This window comes from Setaria italica, chromosome VI (assembly GCF_000263155.2).
Source record: "Setaria italica strain Yugu1 chromosome VI, Setaria_italica_v2.0, whole genome shotgun sequence".
In the NCBI taxonomy this organism is placed as follows: Eukaryota; Viridiplantae; Streptophyta; class Magnoliopsida; order Poales; family Poaceae; genus Setaria; species Setaria italica.
Window position 1 is genome coordinate 29,320,509 of NC_028455.1, and position 10,360 is coordinate 29,330,868.

The window sequence follows — 10,360 nt, forward strand, 5'->3', positions numbered from 1 at the left end:
ACTTCTCCTTCCCCTGGAAGCCTCCCAGCTCGGGAAAAGACGGAACTGCCCCTTCAAATCCAAACTGAGGCCGTGTTTAGTTTGGCGAATTTGGGGGTGCTAAATTACTGTTACAGCACTGTAGCACACTGTAGCGTTTCGTTTGTATTTGTGAATTATTGTCCAAATATTGACTAATTAGGCTCAAAAGATTCGTCTCGCAAAGTACAACAAAACTGTGCAATTAGTTTTTAATTTCATCTACATTTAGTACTCCATGCATGTACCGCAAGTTTGATGTGATGGGGAATCTTCTTTTTGCATAGTGTCAAAGTTGGGAGTTGGGAGTAACTAAACATGGCCTGAACCAATTGACTCATTGACCAGAATCTGATCCTGCCAAAGAAGTCGCGGAGATTCTTCTCCTCTTCGTCAGTTTCCCAGCAGACAGAAAGGAACCGGCGGTGAGCCGGAGAGATTCCCGCCTGCGCACCAGCTCGCCGGAACCGTTGCCTCCCCTCCGCCGCCCACCGCAAAATGGCCGGAGCCGAGGGCGCGCAGCGCAACCACCCCTGCAGCATCTGCATGGAGCCCATGGCGCCCGCCGCGGCGCACCGCGGCGGCGCCGCCTGCGCGCACGCATTCTGCCGCGCGTGCCTGTCCGGCCACGTCCGCGCCAAGCTCGAGTCGGGCGGCGCCGCCGGAGGCGGCGTGGTGCGGTGCCCCGACGCGTCCTGCGCGGCCGCGCTCGACCCGGAGCTCTGCCGCGGGGCGCTCCCCTCCGAGGTCTTCGAGCGGTGGTGCCGCGCGCTCTGCGAGTCCCTGTTCCTCGGCGCGTGCCGCACCTACTGCCCGTTCCCGGACTGCTCCGAGATGATGGTGGCGGACGACGATGGCGGCGAGGAGTGCGTGACCCAGTCCGAGTGCCAGGGGTGCCGGCGGCTGTTCTGCGCGCGCTGCGGTGTGCCGTGGCACGCCGGCGTGTCCTGCGAGGAGTTCGCGCGGCTCGGCGAGGGGGAGCGCGCGCGGGAGGACCTGCTGCTCGTGGAGGCCGCCCGCGAGGGCAACTGGAAACGCTGCCCGCGCTGCAGGTTCTACGTCGAGAAGTCCAGTGGCTGCCTGCACATTACCTGCAGGTGAAAAAGGCCTCTTTTGTCACAGCGCAGAAAACTAACCAAACTGATTGCCGTCGTTGTAACTTCGATCTACTTTGGTGTTTCGTATTACATTCAAGTTGCTTGATTCAATTGTGCAGATGCGGGTTTGAGTTCTGCTATGGATGCTCTAAGCCATGGGCGCTGATACATGACGACTGCCCTGGGGCTTGAAACAGGTGTGAATGATGCTAATTAGTGTACTTTATCTGGTTTATCCTGGGGCATGAAACAGGTGTGGATGATGCTAATTAGTCCATTACAACCATGGATCGTGTCCTTGTCTCTTCCTCTGATCTAGAGATGCTCTGGGGTCCATCTGGCTTTGTTTGACATTAACTGACTAGTAATGCTCAGTGATTGTTTAGTATGCCTTGCTCTGTTTTGAGCTAAGTATGTAGCCCTCATAATTTTGTGATGTTATGTGTGCAATCAAATTATCTTAACAAAACTATTGTGTGCTAGTTCAATTAGCTGCTCTTGTTTAGTACTGCAATAAGAAATTATTAATACACGGAAATGCTTCTTTTATGGTGCTTTGTGCCTGTGCTGTGTAATGGGAACTTTTATAATTTCAGATATCATTTTTTGTTTCTGATTTCAGAGTAGCTCTTACTGTGGGCAGAGGGTGTTTAACTGTTCGATAAATGTCTAGTTGTTGTCTTATTTGTTTAGGCCCGTTTTCAGTATTTGGTTTTATACTTGACTGAGCAGTAGCGTTCAGTTTGTCAGTGGATTTGTGTGAGCTTTTCTTTAGTTGGGAAAGGTAACTTGTGCTGTAGACAAAAAACTTTATGCATATACTTGGTCTTCTTTGAGTTCTGCTTAAACTGGAGCTATTCAAATTTTGTGTAAATTAGTCTTGCGTAGAACACCTGAAGAGCAACGAAGGGTTGTTGCTCAGTACTTCTCTTTTGGTACCTTATGGTCAGTCATATCCTCATTTCTATTATCCTTGCTGAATTTGAGACTTAGAGCTTGACAGATAAATTTAACGTCAATTTGTGTAGAATTGTTAGTTTTATTTATTTATTGGGTGATTCTCAGAACAACTGTTGGTAATTGCTATGTCATGGGAGTCCTTATTTTGATTACTTTATTCTTGGATTTACTATCAACTTACTGTTTAATCTTGTAAGCCGAGAACTTGTGAAATATGCTCATGTTCATATTATATTTTCTATTTCCTTATCAGCTGCTATGTATACCTTCAGGTACTAGTCTTGTGCACAGTCGCATTGCAAAGTTTGGAAATGGAAAAAGGAAATACAAATAACATTTCTGCCTAATTTCCATTGTTTTATTCTAACACTTGCATCTTGCTTACAAAAGTAGGTAGATCAAATATCCCTTTGATGTGTTGTATTTTGTGCTCACACATGGCACGATGCCATTTGCCTATTAGACCCCTAACAAGTTAGTAATACTTGAGGAAAATAGTGTAATGAGAAGGGTTAGTATCTTGGGCTGGCATCAGGAGTGTATTTGTTTTTTGAACTGGACTATCAGGAGTGTATAAGGTCTCCATGAACCTTAAGATGGGTCCCACATGCGTCGAGGTATGGTTTTGTTATGTTTGAGATCAAGTCGGGGCTTTGAAGTGGGTCTCACTCAAAAAAAAAAAAAATCCCCCTGGCCACTGCAGTGGTGGCAACAAACCTTCCCCATGGTAGCTGGGGCAACATCCCAGCCATGGTTCATTTGTTTATTGCTTGAGGGCGGTCTCAAGATTGAGACTTGTCTTTAGTCTTATCTCTTTAAGGCTGGTGGTCGTTATGTATACGGCTGGCCTCAAGAATGTGGTCATCCTAGACTGGTGCCCCAAATGGTGCAAGTGCAACCCTGCTTCTTTTTATATTTAAGTTGGCATGCAGAGAATTAACAAACATATTACTAGTGTTACGTTGTACCTTATAGTTGCAGTTTGCATTTGATCAGGTCTGGCTTCATTTCTGCTGTAGCTCCGGGAAGCAATGGGAGCTGATACATGACGTCGGTTTCGAGCATGAAGTAGGTATGGATGTTGCTATCAGTAGGATTTCTCTGGACTCTCATGTAAACCATGAATCGTTGACACTCCACAGCCTCCTACAGAATTTTGGAAGGTTCGTCTCCTGTATGGGGTTGGTCTTAACAAACCTTCGTTGCATATGTGTGGTGCCAGACACGTTTCTTTAATTTAAGCTAAGCTTGGCCGCGTTTGAAATTTTGCAATGCATTCCAAATGCGGGAAAATTGCCTTGATTAAACTATTCCACTGGAGTCCAACTGTCTAATGTTTGATAATGACATGAGGGGCTATATAGGTTTGTGATCCTTTTTAGTTTCCTCAGCCGTTTCAACTGAACAGAACGAGAATTGCCTCAGTATGGCTAGAAGAAACTCAGAAAGCACTGCAAAGCAATCTGATACACCTAGAAATTGGTCCTTTTTTTAGACCTCCCAGCATTTTTCTGGTGCCATAGGAACTTGAGGCTGGAAAGGAAAAGCTTTGATTCAATTCCAGTCTTGAGCTCATGACCGAGTTATACTGTCTGCAGATAACAGTACCAGCGCTTGAGGCATGGAGCATGAAAGAGGTGCCTTGCAGTTGCAGCCTTGCAGGGCATCCCTAGCACCTACCTATACATACCGTGACCATATACGCAGTGAGGATTTTTTCTGAAATGTCCGCATTACTATCTGTTGTGGTTACATCAAAGCATCCAGATGCAAGGCAATCGTGGTCGGGGTTTGCATGGACCTAGCTGGCCGGTTCGTGCCTCGCACCTGGCAAGCACGATCCGGTTCATGAAACGACCGGCGCTCTCACCGGTAGATGGCGCCGCCGCAGGAAAAACTTCACGGAACTCCGGGTTCGTCAACGTCAGTCCGGCACGTGACCTTCAAGATCGCCAAATGACCCGTGTTAACACCACGCAATTTGATTCACGTACGACGATGACGACTAGTATAGCGCATTATATCCTCTCTGTTGTGACGCAGAGGTCCATACGACCATAGCATCCGCTAGTACGCCGGCAGCGGCGCCGAGCCGCCGACGCGTCGTGACCCTTGTCCGGAGCGCGGTCGCCACATCCCACATCCACATGGCACCGCAGTGCTGCTGAAGGGTCTGTTGTAAAACAACCGAACTTAGTATAGAAGGAACGGAGGTCCTTATCCGGTTGTTTGTGGACTTTTACCAAAATTCTAAGCTCAGTTCGGACTGTATATACCGAAGGAGCATCCCTTGTTGTAATACATCGAGATGAGGAATAAAGAAAAGCTCCACCTACATTGTGTCTTGTCTATTTGTTTTTAGGGGATGTTTGGTTCCACGGACTAAAGTTTAGTCTCTGTCACATCAAATGTTTAAATACTAATTAGGAGGACTAAACATAAGCTAATTATAAAACTAATTGCAAGCTAATTATAAAACCAATTGCACAGATGGAGGCTAATTCATGAGATGAATCTATTAAGCCTAATTAGTCCATAATTTGACAATGTGGTGCTACAGTAAATATGTGCTAATCATGAATTAATTAGGCTTAATAGATTCGTCTCGCGAATTAGCCTCCATATGTCCAATTGGTTTTGTAATTAGTCCATATTTAATACTCCTAATTAGTATCTAAACATTCGATGTGATAGGGACTCAATTTTAGTCCGTGGAACCAAACACCCCCTTATGCTTACTGTGAGAGGCGTGAGAGGGAGAAGATCCAACTGTTGATGACGTGTTTCACAACACGTTATCAGCACGACCGCTCTTTGTCGACCATGCCGGAGGAGTCGCCATCAAGCTCGACGCCGGCGATCTCGCCACCATCCTCATCAATGACTACTTCGACGACGTCGACTACTACATCAACGTCGCCAGCGAACGGATCTACACCGGCTCGCTATCAAGCAGGCATGTCTACGACCATGCTTAATGCCCTACGAGGTATGTATCTACTGATAACTACCCTACGTGGCAACACTACTACAGAAAGCGGTATCACTGCTGGCCCCACGTCCCGCTGGCCCCGCCCGGTTGCCCTGCCGCCGCGCCTCGTCTGTGCCGGCCGCGCCTCCCCCGCGACCCGCCGGCCACCCCTCGTCCCGGCCGGCCGCCGCTCCTTCCGGCCGGATCGGCAAGGAGGCGCGTCGATCGGCCGGGACGAGGGGTGGCCGGTGGATCGCGGGGGAGGTGCGGACGGCGCGGATGAGGTGCGGCGGTGGGATGCGGGGCCAGGAGAGGGGCAGCAGAGGGGAGGAGGAGGAGGGGGAGGGAGAGAGAGACCTGGGATCTCATCGCCGCCACGCCTTGCCCCGCTGCCGCTCCTCGCCTCAGGCACGAGGTGAGGGGTGAGCGGAGGGGAGGAGAGGGGAGGTTGGGGAGGAAGAAGGAGGGGGTCCGCTGTGGCGGAGGGAGGGTAGAAAAGGGAGAGGGTCCGGTGGAGGGAAGGGAGAGAGAGGGGTCATCGCCGACCACTGGGGAGAGCGAGGGAGAGGCCGGAGAGAGGGAGAGAGGAGAAGAGGATAAGGGGGGGAGAGAGGGAGGCGATGCAGGAGAAGGGAGAGAGGGTGCCGGACGCATGCGAGGGGGGGAGACTCAACTAGATTGGATAAAAATTTTGGGTCCGTCTCCCCCTTCACCACTGGTTTGTTATACGAGCTGGTGGTGATAGCTCGTAATACAAACCGGCGGTGATGGTATTTTTCATTGCCGGTTTGACGTCCCACAGCTCCATTTGCTGTAGAATTGCTATATCACTACTGGTTTGCTAAAACTGGTGGTGATAGACTGTCTTGGATATCAAATTCTATAGTAGTGCAAGTGGAGTAGATCAATTGGCATCATACAAATACGAGGTATGAATTATTGAAATAACGTATTAGTAGATTGGTTTCTCCGGCCATCGAGGCAATTGTTTGCAATCTACTTTTTAATCGGCCATGCGCCAGCATAACCTGTCGTATGTTCACATTCATGGTTAACTCCTGGCTTAAACCAATCTACTAGCAAGTAGCTAATAGATCAAATTGCAAAGTCGATGTAATTTCTGTACGTTGCGTGTTTCCTTATATTCGTATATTGGCACTATGTTACTAAGCACGTGATTTTATATTCGTATATTGGCACTATGTTACTAAGCACGTGACAGTACGTGTACTCCCTGCCTTCTAAAATGTAGATCGTTTTAACTTTTTTAGCTACGTATCTAGACATAACACTATATTTAGATGTATAATAAAATTTATGTATCTAGAAAATTCAAAACGATCTACATTTTGGAACGGAGGAAGTAGTACGTAGGCTACCAGCCTTGTAGGTGGTACCGTTGATTTACCCTGAAGGTCAACTCATTAGTCATGAAGACTTAGCGTGCGTATGCAAGATAAAGGAACACTATTGAAATATACATGGATGGATTAACATGAAGATTAATCTCATCATCACATACATGCATCGATTGGAAAAGCAATATCTTTGATATCCATGACACGAAGTCGCTATAACCTTCCTCCAGAAATAGAAAAGTTATCGTGTGTCTACATGATGCCGTATTTAACGTGATCGTGAACTGTCAATCTACAGCTTGCAGCTTGCAGTTGCGTATCAGACATATTGCTACGCGTATTCTTATTTGTAGGGGAAAGATACCATATTTGTAGGGGGGAAGATACCATATCTGTAGGAGGAGAGATATATATCGCATATGCGATGGATTACCATGTGTCGCCTGAAGAGCAGACAAGCTGCGGGAACGTGGGTCAAACGGCCCATTAAACTTTTCGATGTTAGCGGGCCCGCTCAGACGTGCGTCAGTCAGGTGGAGGTGTTGGCCTGTTAGCTGTCAGCGCGGAGTTGCATAGCGCACAACTGCACATGGCCACGTCTCTCTCTGTTTTTTTTTCATTTGTTTCCTTCTTATTTATGTCAGCATGCGTAGGGCACATGCATGGCCTTTTTTTTTCTTTTTTTATGTTCCCTTCTCTTTTGTTTAAGTTTCGTTTTCTATTTCTTTTCTACTTATTTTCATTTTCTGTTTATTTCTAATTCTCTTGGGTATGTACTCTGTCTTTTATTTCTTTTCTTCTCCTTTTATTTTCTTTTTCTTTCTCTTCTTTTTCCCTTTTCGATTTTTGATTCTACTAGCAAAATGCCCGTACGTTGCTACGGTAAAGATCAATAGTATTTTTTAATATCATGATTTTTTTTATTTCTAACCCTGGTGCAACAATCAAAAACCCAAAAGAATTGTATTTTTGGTTGCTCACACTCGAACCCACAGACCTAGACGCAGCCACCCTCCGAAACCTACCAAAAGGTACAACCTCGTCAAGGGTGCTAAAGGTCGCGGCGGCAGAGCATCCGCCCGAACACAACAACCGCGACAGCAAAGCATCCGCCCGGAGCAACAACCAACTATGGCGGCAAAGCATCCGCCAGACAACGACACCTAAGCAACCTGAGCGAGGTGGACGAATTGAAGCGAGGGCAGGCACAGAAGAAGACTCTCTTGCCACTTCGCAGATGATAGAAGAATGCAACGAGTTGCCATTTTGGTGAGCATCTTCAAGCTCACTCAAGTGGGTGGCTACTGTGATAACAATGGGGCAATTGCGCAAGCAAAGGAGCCAAGGAACCACCAGAAGAACAAACACGTAATGCGGCGATTTCATCTCATTCGAGACTTCGTTAACCGGGGTGAGATCAAGATATGCAAAATACACACGGATCTGAACATTTCTGATCCGTTGACATGATGAATCTCAGAAAAAGTGCTTTGTATTATGCTCCTATTATCGACAACTTTCTCGCTTAAATCAGATGCTTCGTGCATGCTGAGACTGTTGGAGGTATGCCCTAGAGGCAATCATAGAGATGATGATATTCCATTTGTATCCATGATTTGTATATTGTGTTCATTGAATATCCATTAAAGGCTATTTGAATTGATTTGCAATTATGTGAATTGTATGTGAAACTCTTTACTTGTATGGTTATTCTAAAGTTGTCCCTAGTCGGAGTTCATGTGAGGACACACATGAATATTAGACTAGCACATGTATTAGTTGATGACTATGTTTCACAAGTCATGGACATGGAGATGTTGAACTAATAATGTGGACACATGTGGAGACATGTGTTAGGACTGACCCAACACGAGAAGTAGTTCTCTCTTTAAACAACATATACGCTTTGTCCTTAGACCTGAGATTGTCGTATGTATTCTAGATGTGGATTGACCTACTTAGGGGCTATCAAACGCTACGCCGTAACAGGGTAGTTATAAAGGTAGCTTTCGGGTTTGTCAAGAAGCATGCTATGAGACATGGTCAATCAAGAAGGGATTTGCCCCTCTCTGATTGAGAGTGATATCTCTGGGCCCCTCGAGTGATCGGATCTGAAAATGCATGGCCATGCTACGTACGGTTAAGAGTTAACCTACAAAGGGATTCCGAATCACAGGATCGAGAAAGAGCGGTCGGCTTGAAGCTAGACCAAATATCGTGAGGCAAAGGGAATAGCATGTATATTATGTTGTGATGGTTCGTCTGATATGATCTTCGTGTGCGTATAGGAGTTGGCACGTCTTGCTAGAGGCCGCTACCGACTATTGGGCCGAGTAGGAGTACTCGGGCCATGTCTATACGTATCCGAACCCAAAGGGTCGCACACTTAAGGGGCTGGAAGCCCAATTCGGATTTGATCCGAGTTGGATTAGGTTTAGGAGTACTAATGGGCCTCGGATCCAGAGGCCCATCAGGAACCCCTATAAATAGAGGGGTGGGGGCGCCCTAGGGTTTCACACCTTTTGGCTGAACACACTTGCCGCGCCTCCCACGCCCTCGCCTGTTGCAACTCGCGGATCTAGCAATCCGGCTTGCGACGCTTCCTCCCTGCACGTGTGGATACCTTGGAGGTGTTGCGCCTGCAGCACTTGGACGAGCCATCGACGAGCCGCCGACGAGCCACGACGAGCCGACGACGAGCCGCGGCACCGGAGGCGATCTTGCTGTGCACGTGGACGAGCTGCTGAGGAGCTGCTGGACGTGATCGACTACGTACGACTACGTTGATCGACTACGTACGACTACGTGATCGTCTTCACTGCACCGACGCATATCTACATCTTCCGCACCAGTAGTGCGTCGAGTGGTAATCCCGTGATCCCTATACGGCAGTTCTTCCTGGTTATACGCGGTAGAAATTTTGATTTGCGCTAGCGTAGCCTACCTCGTATCCCTACAGATCATTCCAGAAACAACCATTGTATCTATTCGCAGGAGTAACTCACAGAATGTTGATGATTGCACTGCTTCTAGAGGGACACCTGAAAGGGCTCCCGTGAGAAAATCAAAGGTGTAAAGGTAAAGAGAAAGACATATGAAATGACATCTGAAGGAAGTACAGTTTCATAATCTGGATTCTGACCCGACTAACTCCATGCTGAAAAATGAGAATGCACCTTGCACTTCCGTTTCTAGCACTTCTATTTCCTGAAGAAGCGATTTATTTTCATCTTGCAGTTTCTTCAGCTCCTCCATGGCCAGAAGCCGCTGCTTGTTTAGGGACAGGATATCTGTGATGTACAAATTATTTTACCTATTAATCAGAAAACCACAGTGACGTGAATCTAGTTGAAAACTGTGTTGTCCTTGTAGCCTCAAAGCTGTCGCAGAACATAAAACTACATTGAACAAAGAAGGGAAGAGTAATTACTCCGTTGAGCCTGGCTGAAGAGCTCCATAATGTCACCCTTGCGTTGTTCCCTAGCCAAATCTGTTCCCTGGGATAGCAGAGATTCGGGGGGGGGGGGACCGACCGACCTGTGCGAAGCTGTCGGAGACGGCGACGAGGAAGGTGGCGGCGGCCCAGAGGAAGGCCCCTGCGGCGACGACGCGGGCGCGGTCATAGCGCGCGGCGGCGTAGGCGGCGAGCGGGTAGCAGGCGGCCTGCATGGCAGAGCGGCACAGCGTGAGGGCCCCGAGCCCCACGGCGCCTCGTCGGCGCGCTCCATGGCGGAGACGGGAGCGGTAGCAGGCGGCCTGCACGGCGGAGCGGCACAGTGTGAGGCCCCCGAGCCCCGCGGCGCCTCGTCGGCGCGCTCCATGGCGGAGACGGGAGCGGTTTCGGAGAAAGAGAAGAACTTTCCCCTTTAACCCCCTCTCTTTCCTCCTTTTTCAATCCGACACCCAGACTATTCATAATAATGGACTGCGGGTTGATTACACAAAACATCAGGGGT

At 48.0% G+C, this 10,360-nt stretch overlaps 1 protein-coding gene and 1 long non-coding RNA gene across 2 annotated transcripts; one reads left to right on the forward strand and one right to left on the reverse strand.

Moving 5' to 3' along the window:
- Positions 1–410: 410 nt before the first annotated feature.
- Positions 411–3,284, forward strand: LOC101768995 (probable E3 ubiquitin-protein ligase ARI9). The gene is made up of 3 exons (XM_004973540.2): positions 411–1,115; positions 1,235–1,312; positions 3,072–3,284. Exons 1-2 carry the CDS (start codon positions 517–519, stop codon positions 1,305–1,307), a joined length of 672 nt encoding a protein of 223 aa, XP_004973597.1. The 5' UTR covers positions 411–516; the 3' UTR covers positions 1,308–1,312; positions 3,072–3,284.
- Positions 3,285–9,362: 6,078 nt separating this feature from the next.
- On the reverse strand, positions 9,363–9,917 carry LOC101769396. Its single transcript, XR_215418.3, has 3 exons — positions 9,835–9,917; positions 9,581–9,694; positions 9,363–9,445 (listed from the first exon to the last, which is right to left on the reverse strand). It is a non-coding gene; the product is annotated as an uncharacterized LOC101769396 (long non-coding RNA).
- Positions 9,918–10,360: the final 443 nt, after the last annotated feature.